The sequence below is a fragment of the Cystoisospora suis genome (genome assembly GCF_002600585.1).
Source record: "Cystoisospora suis strain Wien I chromosome Unknown contig_2595, whole genome shotgun sequence".
NCBI classification, from domain to species: Eukaryota; Apicomplexa; class Conoidasida; order Eucoccidiorida; family Sarcocystidae; genus Cystoisospora; species Cystoisospora suis.
Genome location: NW_027155393.1, coordinates 1,215 through 16,269, shown reverse-complemented (window position 1 = coordinate 16,269; position 15,055 = coordinate 1,215). Strand labels below are relative to the sequence as shown.

At 53.5% G+C, this 15,055-nt stretch overlaps 4 protein-coding genes across 4 annotated transcripts in view; 3 read left to right on the top strand and 1 right to left on the bottom strand.

Moving 5' to 3' along the window:
- Positions 1–224: 224 nt before the first annotated feature.
- Positions 225–2,008, top strand: CSUI_005357 (uncharacterized protein; the record flags this gene model as incomplete). Its single annotated transcript, XM_068065533.1, has 2 exons — positions 225–945; positions 1,416–2,008. Coding segments are annotated over exons 1-2 (1,200 nt in total), but the record flags the coding sequence as incomplete, so codon positions are not given.
- Positions 2,009–2,945: 937 nt separating this feature from the next.
- CSUI_005356 (uncharacterized protein) lies at positions 2,946–3,989 on the top strand (the record flags this gene model as incomplete). The annotated part of the gene is made up of 2 exons (XM_068065532.1): positions 2,946–3,176; positions 3,504–3,989. Coding segments are annotated over 2 exons (717 nt in total), but the record flags the coding sequence as incomplete, so codon positions are not given.
- Positions 3,990–7,328: 3,339 nt separating this feature from the next.
- CSUI_005355 (uncharacterized protein) lies at positions 7,329–9,477 on the bottom strand. Its single transcript, XM_068065531.1, has 2 exons — positions 8,453–9,477; positions 7,329–7,976 (listed from the first exon to the last, which is right to left on the bottom strand). The coding sequence occupies exon 2, from the start codon at positions 7,805–7,807 to the stop codon at positions 7,628–7,630; it is 180 nt and encodes a 59-aa protein (XP_067922489.1). The 5' UTR covers positions 7,808–7,976; positions 8,453–9,477; the 3' UTR covers positions 7,329–7,627.
- The window catches only part of CSUI_005354 (uncharacterized protein), a 6,797-nt gene continuing 1,210 nt past the window's right edge, over positions 9,469–15,055 (top strand). The window contains exons 1-7 of the mRNA XM_068065530.1: positions 9,469–11,058; positions 11,583–11,696; positions 11,946–12,068; positions 12,540–13,037; positions 13,619–13,696; positions 13,942–13,989; positions 14,387–14,503. Of these exons, the coding sequence (XP_067922488.1) occupies positions 10,197–11,058; positions 11,583–11,696; positions 11,946–12,068; positions 12,540–13,037; positions 13,619–13,696; positions 13,942–13,989; positions 14,387–14,503 (1,840 nt within the window). The 5' untranslated portion in view covers positions 9,469–10,196. The remainder of the gene's footprint in view (positions 11,059–11,582; positions 11,697–11,945; positions 12,069–12,539; positions 13,038–13,618; positions 13,697–13,941; positions 13,990–14,386; positions 14,504–15,055) is intronic.

Genomic DNA, 15,055 nt, shown 5'->3' with positions numbered 1-15,055 from the left:
GAGCGTCTGAGAGAGCGCACACGGGTTGCAGGAACTGGAAGAGTAGGGACACGGAGGACTAGGGAGATTGGGCATCCGCGTCTCTTTGTTGGTCAGTCATTCCAAGCAGGCATTCCACTGGGCAAGACAAGCTCGTCTGGGGGCTTTGTTGGCTGCGCCGGTTCTCGTGACTGTGACAGTGCATACCCGAGACACAAGGAGGCCTAAAAGCGCCCGGCGCGGGAGTAGAGGGTGTGGATCTTTTCGACCGCATTCTGTCAGCCGGATAACCTATGAGCTCAATGCGACTTGATTAGCCTGTTCCTGTCGGCGGGTTTCACCACGCTTGCTTCTGTGATGAATCAACTGGACCGTACCAAAGTTCAGGAACGTCCTAAAGGAATCGTGGCCACGTACGAGTTGCAGCCATTCAGAGAAAATGTTGGCGGGGTAATTTCCTTTTGTTGCCACGCAGAGAAGCTCGCGAAGGCGTCCGGGATGAAATTGGGGCGGCGCTGCGGCTCGTTGCAGCCCGTCTGGTTGTTCACTTTACACGCGCTATTTTTCAGTACCCAAAAGCCAAAGTGTCAGCGGGGTGTGGATGCGCCGCTCATCGTGTATACCTGCCGTGGCATAGGACTTGCCGAGGCAGCCGAGCCCGGTCCATCCAAGTTGGCAAGCTTCTCGACTGCGGCGGGGACGAGCACGCAACAGTCTTGGGCAGCAGCCGTGCTTTCTACCGCCCCCACCGCAGTAGCTACCAACGTTTGGGCGGGGAGGGGTGCCGCCCCGGAGATGAGCGCAGATGCAAGAGCTTGGAGCTTATGGGAGAGGTTGAAGCTGATCGGGGCCCGCAAGCACAGCGTGAAGACGAAGAGTTATGGACTGAAGCAACGCTGGAGGAGTTTCGATGCATACGTTGACTGCCGACGGCGCTCCAACCATTCAAGATCGCGCAAGAATCTTGTGAGCCACAGCATGAGGTTAACGCTTGCTCGCGTGTCTGACCGGGCTGTGGTGCGAATGACCTACTGCAATAGACTGCACCGCCACCGGGAAATATTTCCGTTAGTGAACTGCTCCGCACTGCGTAGGGAAATGTCTTCGGAAAAGCATCTGGCCACGAAGACCTTATCAAAAGTGGTCTGCAGCCTGTGCGGCGAACGCGTCTCTCCCCGCGCAGTGTAGGCGGAGTTTGCTTTTATCGTGCGACTCCGTCTGACTCAGTGATCGTGCAGTCCTTCCACGCGGCGAAGGCGATCGACACGGAAGCGCCACAGTCGCTGAAGGAATTTAGTAGTCTCCGTCCCTAGCTGTCCGGTGCCCAGCCGTCAAAGCTGTCCAGCTGGCATCCCTGCGCTGACTAGAGGCTGTCTTTTGTTTCAGTTGCATATCCATCAACTGCGCCTGCTTACTGCTCTCTGCCATTTGTACAGGAGCCTGGAGAGCCGGGCGGGGTACCACCCCTTTCAGAGTCGGTGCGAGAGTCGTACAAACTTGACTACGATCGAAGTTTGCCAACAAGACTTCGCCAGCTAGAAAGCCTGGAAGAGCAGATAAAGAGTTTCGAAGAACAGGAACACTCCATTCTGTCAGAACTGCGTGATTTGCTCCAAGATGCTCCCCTCGCTGTCACTTCAGCTGCACTGCTCTTGCCAGCGAGGCAGATGGAAAAGATTTTAGGCAGCTCCACTCCTGACGTCCAGTCGGTCGCACCGCCTGCTTTTTCCGTGAAGAACTTGCCTATTTCGCCGCAGGAACACGTGGCTGCTGTTGAGGCTCAGCTGATGCTCGCTAGGGTAGAATATGCTAGAGCGAGATTCCTGTCCCGCCGCGGACTCCGGCGCTGTGCCAGCCCATCGGGCTCCCGAAGTGGCGAAGACCCGGCGGCCGGGGAAGCTAGTCCGCATTCCGGTACGCGCGCTCCCGATATAAGAAGACGGCTAGACGTGCTGAAGTCAAGGGTCTCGGTTCTCAGCGCTCAGCTGAGAGAGGTAAAAACGAGGGCTGCTGTAGAAGGAATCCTCCCTACGTCTTCGGGGAACTTCTCTGACGAGGCCGCATCAGAGAGCAGTACGGCGGATTCGTCGTCTGCCCTGGGGAGGAAACCCTCTCCCACGGGTGATGCCGGCGTGGACCAGCTGTCTACAGGTACGCGTCGTAAGCGAGTTGGGCAAGAAGAAGAAGTGCGCAGAGCGAAATCAGTTATCTACGTAGCTGGTTTTTTCTTACAAAGCTTGCCAGGAGTCCACCAGCACACGCGTACGTGTCAAGAGTCATAAAGCGACTGGCTGGTAGGGAAGTGCCTGGATGGTTTCGCCGGGCGGGCATTGAGGCACGCCGCGTTTCGAGCACCTGCAGCTCCTGAGAAAGACGGGGTACTTGTGCGTTTTCCTTCAACTGTGGGTTTACCCGAGATCCTGGGACACTGAAGTGTGCTCCGGAGTGCTCAACGGCCATCATCAATAGGTACTGACAGAAGAAGAGTGACTGCCGCCTTCCTTCGGAGAGGTTTGCCGGCGGCTATAGCAGGAATCCCGTGACTCGGAGAAAGTAGTGTGAGTTAAAGCACCACGTGATAGCACGCACAGCAGGACCCTGTCCCCGTCAAGTGAACGGCATCTGTGGCTGCATTACCGGGCTTACTTTCCGTCACAAAGCAACGTGGAATACTCGCTTCGCCTCCACGTGCGTGGTCTGCTTACGGACAGCCGCCACTTTAGAGCGGGGGGGATTGTTGAACAGGCCTTCCTGTTCCTGTAGAGTATGCAGACGACAATAGGTGCCTGCCGTAGTCTGCCACAGGCTGACCCCAGCCGTCGTGCATCTGGCGTTCACCTATGACTTCGCCGACGACAGATGCAAAAAGGCGGGTGCCGTCCCTCCTTATCCGGCGCGGCCCGGCACGAGGAGGTGGCAGTGGCAGCTGGCGCTGTCAGGCATTTGTGAACGGCTCGTTTTCAGGTGCGGTGGTGCACACTCCCAGCCCGCCGGCAGGAGACCCCCAAGGCGCTAGTGAAACTTTCTACTCGGAGCGGCTGAGACTGGAGAAACAATTGCAGCTGAACCGGGCTCAAAAGCACCATTACGCAGCAACACTTAGGAGCGCCACGGCTTACTGGAAGACTTTCGATGGCTACCTGAATAGAACGTTGAGGGGTAAAAGGAGAAGAAGGCGCCGGCACGAACAATCACCTGTAAGCTTCAGGAAGCGGACGCTCGCCAGTTGCTTTGGGAATTGGAAGCACTTCTAGCAGTTCCCGCTGCCAGCCTATCTTTGTGGAGTGTTCACAGTGGGCCCCATGCGAACAATACTTGGCAACTGTCGCAACCGCGTCAGGCCAGTTTGAACGCGCTGGTAGGCATCTCGCACCGCCTCCCAATGCGCTCTCTAAAACAGTGAGGCGCCTGGTCTTTGTGAAGGAGGATCGGAGAAGCGGCTGAGCTGATGATGCTCTCCAGTTTGTCTGACCTCATGCGATAGCTTCTGCCTTAATCGTTGTTGTGCCCTTGCTCCACTGCAGTCCGGCGACGATGCTCCGCCGCTTACTGAGGCCGAAGTCGAAGCCCTCAGGCAGGCTTACGAGCGAAAGGCGCCTGAAAAGTTTGAAGCAATTGCCGAGCTGAAGAGAAAGATTGCGGAAACTGATCGAGAAGCGCAGAAGCTTCAGAAACAAATAGAAGGATTGAACGAAGCCGAGCGATCTGGATCACCTGGTCTCGCCCCCCCTCTCCCGCCGGAGACCAGTGATTCACAGGCTCAGAGTAGAGAGCTTCTCTCTGTACATAAGCTTGCTTTCAACGCGGAACTTCAGAGAGTGGCAGAGCTCACCAGGAGACTTCAAGGACTTCGGGCGCAGAAAAGGCGGCTCGGCCCTGGGGCTCTTGGTACTGCGTCGGCGTCACCGCATCTTCGACGCGCGGCAAGACCAGGAGCTCGCCGGCGAAAGGAGAGTCCCGAAAACACAGTGGTAGGATACAACTACGCGCGTCCGCGTACAAGATCCTAGCAAATCAGCCCACAAGTCCCAGGCCTGTCTGTTACCTTGCCGCCCTCATAGCGTTTGTCCCTTCGGATGTGCCGCTGAAGCGAATGCCAGAAACCATTGTGAGCTCCGCTAGGGGATCCCCACTGTCGGGCAGAATGAATGCAAATGAGTGGCCGGGGGGTACACGCGCTCTTCTGTGTCTGGTTTAGATCCGTCCAAACAGCACACACAGACGAGGATTACTGCTGCGGGTGTACTGACCGTCAAGCCTAAACACGAGTGCTAAGTCTCCTCGGCCGTGAGTCCTGGTGAATAGCGCCGGCTAGAATCGGGTGACCTGCGCAAGTGCCAACCACATTCGGGACGGCTCGTATAGGGTTCGCCTGCCACCATCATGGCTGCCACATTGCCTGCTGAAAGGCTGGAAACGGACGTGGTCGTTGAAGTGGAGAGAACAGCAATCGTTCGCCTGCATGGGCCCTGTATGTCTCTCTTCATAGACCGTGCCTAGAGTTTGTATATATCTGTGTTCCCATCAAAAACTTACCACTCTACTCCTTATCAGCGTTCTGGTGTACGTTCAAAACTGGGCCGTGGCAAGTTCTTTAAGTAACAGACAGTAGCTTGGCGGCTGCAAGGGGTACTTCACCTGGGATTGAGTGTTTTTGTGTCTTGAGTGTGTGCGTGCATCCTATTCTAAGCCTCGTGCAGTGCACATCACGTGAAGCGGGGCGATATGAGGTCATTGCTGTTCTTCTTTTCCCCTGTGGTTTCTCGTAAATTGCCCAGTTACCGCTAGCCCTCCTACGTTTTCCTGGTTTTGTCCGTAACAGACAACTGCGGCGCCTTCATTCAAGGAGTTACATCAGGAAGAGCAGTCGGACTCTACTGGCACATGTCGCTCTCCCCCTTGTCATCATGAAGAGGGTAGTAATAAGGAGCAGCCCTAAAAAACACCGTAGGACGAGAACATCTCTGAGATGGTTTCGGGGTGCCGCCTTGCTGAGGGCACCAGACGCCGACATTAAAAAAAGGGCCGAGGCTGACGGCGCAGCCAAAGAAATACACGAGACCAAGAACCAAGAACGAAGTGCCTGGAGAGTTTTGATAGTTACAGGGCAGGGAAAAGTTGATGGAAAGGAAGACCAGACGCCCCTCGTTTGTATTCGTCTCGTACTGTGTCTTTGAAGTGTGAGTTGAAAGCTTTACTTTTTCCAGGTAATTTCTTTGCTGGCGAGTTCGAACTGGTTTGGAGGGCACGATGTATCTGCTTTCAGTACTACTCTTGTGGCCTTGGACATGGAGTCCGCTGACTAGATCGTTGTTCACCTGGCAACTGTTTGGTATCTCGGCCAATGCGTTTTACGCGTGGTATACAAGTAGGGGTGGTTGTGCTCAGCCAGTGCCCCTGCGTTTCTGCTTCTCCCCCTTGTCTTCCGTCTTTGCCTTTCCTTCCGTCTTCTCTTGTGCTAACTCTGCTCTCCCACTGCTGGGACAGAAGCGTTTGTTGAAATTCGGTGAGGACGCCTGTAATAGCATCTCCGGTCGGTAAGTCTTCGGTTGTAGCTCTTTCTTCTGTCCTGATCTTTTCTCTTCTTCCTCCTCTTGACTGGACACGTGGATTCTCCTGAAACGTAGCTGCTTTGTGTCAATCTCACTGTTTTCGTCTCCCGGGGTGCTTGAGAAAGAAAAACGATGCTTCTCTTGTTCTCTTCTGCCATCTTTCATAATGCGACACGGATACGCGCAGACGCCGCCTCCCGTTCAACTGGCCACTTCACCTTCTTGGGTGCTCACAAATTTCAGACAACAAGCGGAGACGTGCTTTGGGCGCGTTCCCGCTTGTGGTCTGGAAGTGGCTTGGACACTGTCTTTTTTCCAAAGACAGTGTCCAAGTCATCTCACCTTTCGTCCGGGTCGGAACTTACTTGATTGGTACTTTGAATTTGCCTAACCGTTTTCAGCACCTGCTCGTCTCGTCGGACTTTCTCGAAGCTCGAGACATCTCAGCTTTTCTTTCTTTTCGCCCCCTCTGTTCTTCTTTGGCGTCGCTTCCCCTGCCTCCGATGAGTCAGTCACCGACTATATCCGTTTCTGTCTCTCGGAGAGATACGTCGCCTGACTCAGCTCACGTGGAGACTCTCTGGGGGTGACGCATTTTCCCAAGAGGGAGTATGTACAGCTAGTGCGAAACTGATCTGTCGGTTTCCTCGTTCATTTGTCTTCATAGACGGTTGAAGGACCTACGGATCGACTGCGTCCTCTCTTTTTCTTCTTGAAGACGAAAATGGGTTACTGCAACCCTTGTTTCTCCTACTGCCCTGTGAGAGCTATCCCTCTGTAACGAGTTCTGTATCTGGGCTTGCTCTTTTCTTCAGGGTCGTATGACAAAGGATTGACTACCGTGTCGTCGCTTGCTGAATGGCAGATTTCTGTCACCTTCATGACTTCTTCCTTCTCTTTCTTAGAGGCTACAGACATATTGCCCTGTGAGAGCTATCCCTCTGTAACGAGTTCTGTATTTGGGCTTGCTCTTTTCTTCAGGGTCGTATGACAAAGGATTGACTACCGTTACCGTGTCTTCGCTTGCTGAGATGGCAGATTCCTCATCACGGCGACAAAGATGAGTTCGTTTTTTGTCTTCTCAGTTGCTGCCCGTTCAGTACGGTGCTCTGCGCTAAAGGTTTAGGAGGTGTATGACTTCCGGGAAGAGGTGTGAAAAAGATGTCCTTTCTTTCTTTCGTAGTCTTTCACTTTTTTGTCTGCGGTCGCGGGCGAAGGCGGCACGGTGACACTGTGAAGGACGGGGTGGAAAAAGTGAGAGCAACGAAATGTAAAGACGAAAGCGGGTCCCCAAAAGTTCTCACTCGCGCTGACAGGTCAAGTGTTTTTCAAGCGGGCGGTGACGAGAATCCACTGCAAGGAGCTCATCCACTTTTTCTTTTCGTTGTCGGACAAACGAAAGAAAGATGCTTTAAGAGCATGCCAATGGCCAACAAACCAGTAGACAATAGATTACTAAAGTAAAGACACACTTTGAGAAAGACTTTTTCGGTCTCCCTTTTCTTATTCATTCCCCGTCGCCCTTATTGCCCTCCACTCCACTCGTCGTCAGACGGAGGGGCAGGGAGCTGGCTGTTGTTTTAAGTCTCAGGGGTTGGTGTGGATAGACGCTGTTTCTGCTCCCCGAGCGAGACGTGTGCTCGAAGCTGTGCTATTACTTTTGTAGCCCTGCCCTCGTCTCTTGTTTCTCTTCGTTGCATAGTCTCTTTTCCTCTGCTCTGTCTCTCAGATAGTGGTAGCCGTAGTAGTTCCTCCCCAGTTTGCTTAGGAAGACGAGAACTGCTATTACGTCCCGTTTGCATCGTCTTTCACGCTCAAAATATGGAGCAGCTAACGCCAAACTACCAGGAGCCGCTAAAGATGGAGGAAGTCAGGAAACATGTGAAGAGGAAGGAACTGAAAGTTGGGAGGCGCAAGGTCAGGAGAGGTAACACACACTCGCCCGCTCACCAACGTGGGCACGCTTTCACGATCCTTGGTATGACGATCTCGTCTGTCCACTAAAGCATCTCTCGTTGCTTACTGTACTCAGGAGTGCTTCTCCCTTACCGGTACGGCCCGCCCGCTCTCGTTTCTTGTGCTGCCTCCATCTCTTTCTAGAATGCGGAAGTGCTCCCGTTTGTCAAGAGGAGTCTGACACATAAGAGAAAAGAGTCCGATTCTTGCGGTACGGAGACTTTACCGTCAAAACTGCCGTCCGCGGTCTTAGCTGGTGCCAAAAGGCAAAAAGAACCGTTCCTGTGAATTTCAGTTCGGAACGCCAGCAGAACCAACATTCCTCGTTGGAGCAGATTCTTTTGTATCCATGTGAAAGAAGTGGAAGAGGTTCCGATCGTCTTTGGCTAGGCAGATAAAGCTGCGCGAAGTTGAGGTAATTCACTAGCCAAAGAAAAGAAAAGGCAATAACGGGCAGGTGATTCTGGGTCCCACTTTCCAGCTTGCCTTCTGGAGAATACAGATAACAAGAGAGGTACTCGGAGCACACAAATCGCGCTAGGCAGGATAGCTGGTGGCTTGTCCCTGTCTGTCCTTGGCTACCCGCGAGACTCTCAGCGGCTGCTGCCTTACGTAAATAGTGACACCAAGGTTGATTGTAATGTGAGGAAGGGACTGGAAGCAGGAACCAAAGAAGAGCCATGGGAGTAAAAACGCGCACTGGATGAAAAGCCTCGCTAGGGCCGTCAGCAGTACCTTCTCAGCTTGTGCTCTCTGAGCATCAGTGAAAAATAAACAATCAGTCACAGAGCTCAAGGCCCCGAACGTTCAACGAGGAGCTAGCCTTGGCGCAAGGGAAGAAGCAGTCGAGAGACTTCCTACACTCAGCACCTCACTTATTGCCTGTGTTCAAGAATCTGGCGCCTGCCGTAGCCTCAGGAGACAGGCTTCGAGCACGGAAGTGACGGCGATAATTGTACACTTACATGTAAAAGGGACAGAGGAGAGGAGGGGGGGCAACAGGGACGACCTGAAATCTTTCGTTCCTCATTACAGCTTCGAGCTTGCCGATATAGGGCCGCAGGAGAGGCCGGCGCTTCCGCCTACTCCCTTAGCTGGGTTTATTTCATCTTGCTTTGAGGTGGCTGCCTCAAGCCTGTCTTCGTGGTCGTTTGGGAAGAAGGGTTCTTCAGAACGACCCTCGCCTCGTTGTCCTCCACCTATCGCCAGCTTCGCGACGTCAAACAAGTGCGGGCGTAAGTGATCTTCCCTCCGCTGGAATGGTAGAAAACAGCTAAGTAGGGAGGATTAGATGGCACCCTCATTATGAGGAGGTCCTGTCGCAGGAAGACGTCGTTTTGGCGGCGGTTGCTTGGTTTGTTGTCCTGGTCTCAGTGTCCTCAGTCATTGATCGTGTGGCTGTTATACTAGCGACTGTAAGCCCGCTTCGTGCACGGACAACGCAGACAGTCAAAATCGAATTTGACGGCCAAGCCGGGCGGGTAGAAAGTTACTGTTGGCGGGTAGTCCCATACTGCGACGGAGAACCTTATCTGGTAGCGCAGCCGGCTCCGTCGTCCATAGAGCTGCGAAAAAGCAACATCGCTCCAGACGTCACAGCTCGCGGGGGTGCCTGGAATGTTCCTGACGCAACGTTGCTCTACCCTTTAAAACGATTCTCTGAAATCCCTCTCCTACAGGCGGTGATCCGAGAGCTTGGAAAATTCCCTGGGGAAGGAAAGCTTAAGGGACTTCTCTCACAAAAATTCACCGTTTTTCGTAGAGAGATTTGTCGACTGCGACAACACATGCGGAAAATATACAGTACGCGTCTCCCTTTCTATCCGTTCACCGCAGAGGGACCGGACCCCTGGGGGCGGTCGCGGGCGGCCCACCTGAAAGCCCCGTTAGCGAGACGGCAACTTGGCCGGGAGGTCGCGTCGAGCCAGAAGCCTGTTGGTCGGGAGACCGCGCCCCAGTGCGGCCACAATTCTTTGCCTTTCGCGTTGATCTCTAGTCAGTGACACCGACGTCCTCGACGTGACACCATTGACTTGCACAAGTGGTGTCTCTTTTGGGTTAGCAACAGCGAGTTCTTTGTATACGGAAAGCGACCAACATGGCCCAGCCAACCGTAAGGGAGAGTTCGCGGGAGACGATCGGTGCTGCTAATCTGGTCGCATCTGTCGCCTGCTCGGAGCTAGACGAGACGAGCAGCGGCTTCTGAGGGCGCATGTGGCCGGCGGACTGGGGCTCCCCGTTCCAGGTTTCTTCTATCTCGAAGTGGCTTCTTGCTGCTTCCCCAGATTCTTTCTACGTGTTCAGGTTTTTTCTTACTTGCTCAATCCTCCTCAACATACATATCGCCGTGCTCTTTTCGCGAGCTTTCGAGAGCTACGACGCTCTCCTCAAGCTCGAGTGGGGACTGTGCACGGCGTTCGCATTGTGGCCGAAACTGTAGCAGCTTTTCGCCGAGGAATGCAAACTTCTCGCGGGGGGGTTCGCCAAGCCTTCTACCACTGAATCTTCTGTGTGGGGTAGCGTTGTGTCAGTAAGGAAATCGTAAGGCCGGATGTGGTCACGCTTGTCCCAGCCTTCTTGGTTGAAGCGCTCAGCTGGGCCGAGCGCAGGTCCGGCTATCGTGAATGTCGCTCTAGTTGGTCCGCCACTGGAACTCCTGCATCCCCGGGCGGTTTTGTAAGTGCAAGGTGTTCGTTGGGACAGCGAAACATGTTAGTCAGTTCCCCTGACCTGAAATCTTTACCTAAAAGCTCGTCACCCTCCGACGATCCGACCATGTCTGGCCTCTCCCTAGGGGACGACTCCAAAACCTCGCCGCGGGAACTGAGTAATGCCGTTCCCGACATTCGCCGACCAAACACTTCTGGGGCAGACTCCGAGACATCGGTCCCGGGCTTCATTCAGACCCGGCCACCGGTCCCGGCAATTGCGGATGAGAAGCAAGACAGCGCGAATGTAGCAAAAGACTCGATCAGGGAAGCCGCGGAGGCGTCTGTCGCGGCAACACAGGGCGACCGACCCCAGGCGGTCACATATCACCGTGATGATGAACGGTGGGTCAACACGGGCAGGAGCCGTGTCCCAGGACCCTCAGAATGTGATGGTACCGGCTGTTTCCGAGGGGAGAGGAAGCGGCTACTAGGACATAAGACTCGTAGTCCATACGGGCCCGCCGATGCCGCCGCGATCCTGCGCCGACAGAGAATGTCAGGATCGCGGTCACACAAAGCAAGAACTCGGACCATCAGACTTGTGGCCGCTGTGGTTCTCTTGTTCTTTATCATGAACTACTGCGTCGGTAGCCGACGGCCTGCCAGTCAAGTCCCATCACCTGTTCTGTCTCGATTCTTGAAGGCGAACAGCGTCAACATGGATCGAGTACAGGGGGACAAAACCGTTGTGGATGGGATGGTTTCCTCTCGGAGATTAGCAGACAAAGAGTCATCTCCCGATACTCGTTGGCCGGATGAAAATACAGAGGACGTCTGCGACTCCACTATACGGGCACTGGCTTCACACGTGGTGACAGAGGCTCAGAACGAGAACGCCCCACGACACCAGCCACAGCGAGGTATCAGTCACAAAAATGCAACAGCATTCAACCGCGCTGCTTCTGGGTGGACACCACCTTTAGGTACTCGTTTAGCCAGAAATCCACTGGATACACGAAAGTGAGAGTGTTGTCACTTCTCGTGCTCTGTGGATTGCTTTTTAGTTCCAGGGTAACAAGGGAATGAGGGCGTAGCAGGCGTCATAATAAGGACACTCCGGAGTTTGAAACAGTGGCAGGTATTTCACCAAGTCTCTTCCGCAGTACTGAACACTCTCCTCTTCTCTCGTCTCATCTCTCCCCGTCGCGCTGTCGGCGTCTCTTCCTTTGTCTGACTCAAGGTCTGCCGTGATGCCACCTTGTCCATCCGTCGCTCAGACGACACACGGCCTTAGAGGTCATGGACGTCATACTCTTGTCGATCACCTCTGTTCGGACAAGAAGGGGGTGGGACGCGAGGTACGGTGGAGGAGCAAGATACTTCATGTTGAGTCTAAATGGAGTGAGGTGCGTTTATGTGCTTGCCGTGGATTCCTTCATGCCAGACGGAAGACCTGCTTCTATGCTGGAAGGTTTGCTGATCGCTCCCTCGCATGACCCACTCTCCGAAGACGATTCTCTTTCTTCATTCCGGACATCTCGGCCTTCTGACAAAACAGGTAAATCTTCTTGCTCGTCTATCGCCTGTGGTATGGAATTCACTGGCAGCAAGACCTTGCGTTTCGGGCAAAAGTCTGTACTCACTCCCTCAGTGCCTGTATTGCAGGAGTCTCAGGACACTCGATGAACTAACCGTCTCTGAGTAGCTGTCCATTCCATGCTTGTAGCCTTCCTTTGGGCGTGCCCTCACTCCACTGTCACCCAAGTGAAATGCTGGGTGATGACGTGTGTTGAGTCGTTTTGCACAGCTCCGGCCAGGGACCGTCGTCGCTACAAGAGACCCCGTTTTCAAGAGGTGCTTGATCTCACCCTGGAGCTTGTGGAGTCCTTACCCCCAGACGTTTATGCAGCGAGAATGCCGGACTGGACAAGTAAGCAAGGTGGCGTGTCACTATGCATGTTATGTCGCAACACCGTCAGACAGGAGTCGAGAGACCTATTCTCTCGTGGGGGTTGTTTTTGCGCCCTTTCCTCGACCATCTCCGTACACGTGCTCGACATAGTGTCTTCATCGGGAAGAACACTATCCCGGTGCAATTTCTGAGGCGGCACAGCTTATATCTAGATTAGGGAGAAAGCACGTAAAAAGTGACGCATGGCCTGGCTCTTCGGAGTGTGCGAGGGATCCAAGTGCACATTCTGAGTGAGCGGATATATACAGTTGGTTCCTTTCTACAGACGGGGGATGGGCAGGATCTGCTGCCGCCCGATTTGTTCAGGAGAGATAGATGGTAGGCATTCACCCCCCTGCATGTACACGAATACATCTTGAAAGGATGATGAAAATCGTTAGTGTGGAATGCTGTCGGTGACTGTGCTGTTTGCTTTGTGTTCCTTATCAGAGTATCAAAGCGACTGTATTTCCAACCGATTCGTGGACTACCTCCGAGGCACTGTCAGTGTTTTGGGGGAGAGCTTAGAGCGGTTTCGGGTCACAGCAGTGCGCTATCAGGAAGGCGACAGGTCTGACTCTTCAGCTATATCTCGGTTTCGTGAAGTAGCTGGAGACCTCCTCAGTACCGTTTTGAGTGGCCACCTTTTGATGTGTCGAATTCATCTCTTCTTTCCATGGAGAAAGCCGTATTTCTACACCTCGGGCAGACCGTCTGTCATGACCCGCGCTACCGGGAGTCTGGCAGAGGCCTTATACGAGTCGTGGAGCAGTCTCGGCATCTACGGGGAAGCACGGAGACAGATACTTGAGCGTCTTATAGTTAAGGCGGGGAACCAGACGTTGCAAGATCGCGAGGCAGTCTTTGACGAGGTTGAGCATCGTTCTAAAGTATGGATATATAGCGCATCAACTCTTCAAACGACAGGAGTCTTGAAAGAAACCCAAAGTGAGTCTTACACGACGTAAAACAATTTCTTGCTTCTCATAATTAGGAGTGCTTGCAGAAGAGACAGGTGTCTCGTAACCGCCTCAATGACAGAAATCTCAGTCGTTTTGGCCTCCTTTCGGCTTGCTCAGTGCGGTCCGTTTCACTGTGTGCTCTGGTGTTCGTTCTGCGGATAACGTGAAGCGGCCGTTCCTCGCTGGCATGTAAACATGAGAAGCTGACAGCAGGAGTGTTACTCACTCTGTTCGCAGACGCCAACGGTCAGACCCGGCGTGGGGGGGATAGCGGAGAAGTCGAGGTCGGGCGCAGCAATCATTGGAATACCAAGCGGTCTCAATCACCACACATGGAGATCCAGCTGGGAGCGGCTCATTGAAGTAGAGGGAAGGGGGGGGGGGTTTATACACTTCGCTGCCGCGCTTCCCCGGCAAATGGAAAACACACAAGTATCACAGGACCCTGAGCGGCGCCGAGGGGTCCAACAGACAAGTACGGTCAGCAGACAAGGAAGAGTCGGTGCAACGTGCGAGTCTCACGAATGTGCTGTGTTGTTGCACTTTTCCTGCTTTATGTGTGAACAGTCTTGTCTTCAGCGGCGCTTGAGATTCCCGTCATGCATCTGGTCGAGAAATGGCTAAAAGACCGGTCACTTTCACAGCGTAAGTACAAGATGTATCCAGTCTGCCTCTCCCCTCGTCAGCGTACTGAGAAGCTGTCAGCCTAGAACTCTTAGACTGCACCAGGCGGATAGGACCAACAGCAGCTTTCAGCTTTGTCACGTCATAATAATAAATGGTACATGATAGTCCGTTCCTGGAGCCGAAGCGCGCATGGTTTCACACTCGTCAAGGTAATGATGTGAACTCGTCAAGTTGCCGTTGTAAGGTGTCTTGTTTCCTTGCAGGTGGGATCAGCCTTACTGGACAAGTCGCAAAGGTTTTGAGATTGTCAGGTACAATGGATACACAGAAGCTTCTGCGTCTTGTCGACTTTCTCTTGCCCCGTTCTTTTGGTACCCAGTTGTCGTCCTGATGTTTTTCAAGCTTTCTCTGGCGCTTGTCGCCTTGAGGAGCACCCGGTCCTTCTCGCACTTTCATGGGGCCTCAGTTTCGAGCGGCACATGGCAAAAAGAGCAACTGTTTAAATCAAAAGGTCTGACGGATCAGTACAACTAAGGTAGCTGATCTTCTCTGCACCGCTGAATCTCGGAACCCCGCGCGCCCTTGTTTTACTGAAAGGCAGACCTGTAAACGAGTAGATATTATTGCGCCAGGCGTTTTTATGCATGGAGTCTGCTAGACAACCTTAATGCTATCATGCTTTAAGCTGCCTTCGCGTGTCTCGCGCAGGAATCCAGGTGGATGGCTCCGGCGCCTCATGGCGTGAAGAAGCTTCTTCATTCAAGGCTGTGCCCCACAGTGACCATGAGGGAAGCGGGAGCGCCATGGCTCGCCCGTCTCCTGTTGGTGAGGACAAAGCAGAGGAAAACAAGCAGACATAGAGCATGGCTCTCTTCCTCAGTACTCTTCTGTTGGATGGTCGCGGTCTCATGACTTGATAGCTTGCTCGCCAAGTGACTTTCTTTTGTATCTCTGTTGCATACTCATCTCTGTGCTATCCTTGGAACAGCGAAGCTAAGGTGCAGGAGTGACAAATTGCGTTGAATGCAAAGGACTCTAGCCGTCCAGACAACAAAGGATCAGGGTCATGCATACCATAACAATCGAGCTAACGCTAGGGATTCACTGCCTGAATAGACGGTAGTCTGTCCCTTCAAGTGGATTTACTCGAGCAAGCTGTAAGCGGAGTACCAGCCAGCCGTGCGATGTACGTGGTGGGTATGATTCCATGGAGGATTGGGTCCTGCTCTTTGGATCGCTGTCGCTATCGTTCGCTTTTGTCTACTATCTCTGTGTTCAAACCAAGACTGCCTTGTGTACAGCAGGATGCAGTTGCATCTGTCGACCCACCCCGGTGCACCTGCTTTGTCAATGTGAGAATCAGCTTACAGTTCATCA

Coding starts and splice junctions, on each gene's coding strand:
- CSUI_005355 (XM_068065531.1), bottom strand. CDS start 7,807: ATGTTGGTTCTGCTGGCGTTCCGAACTGAAATTCACAGGAACGGTTCT.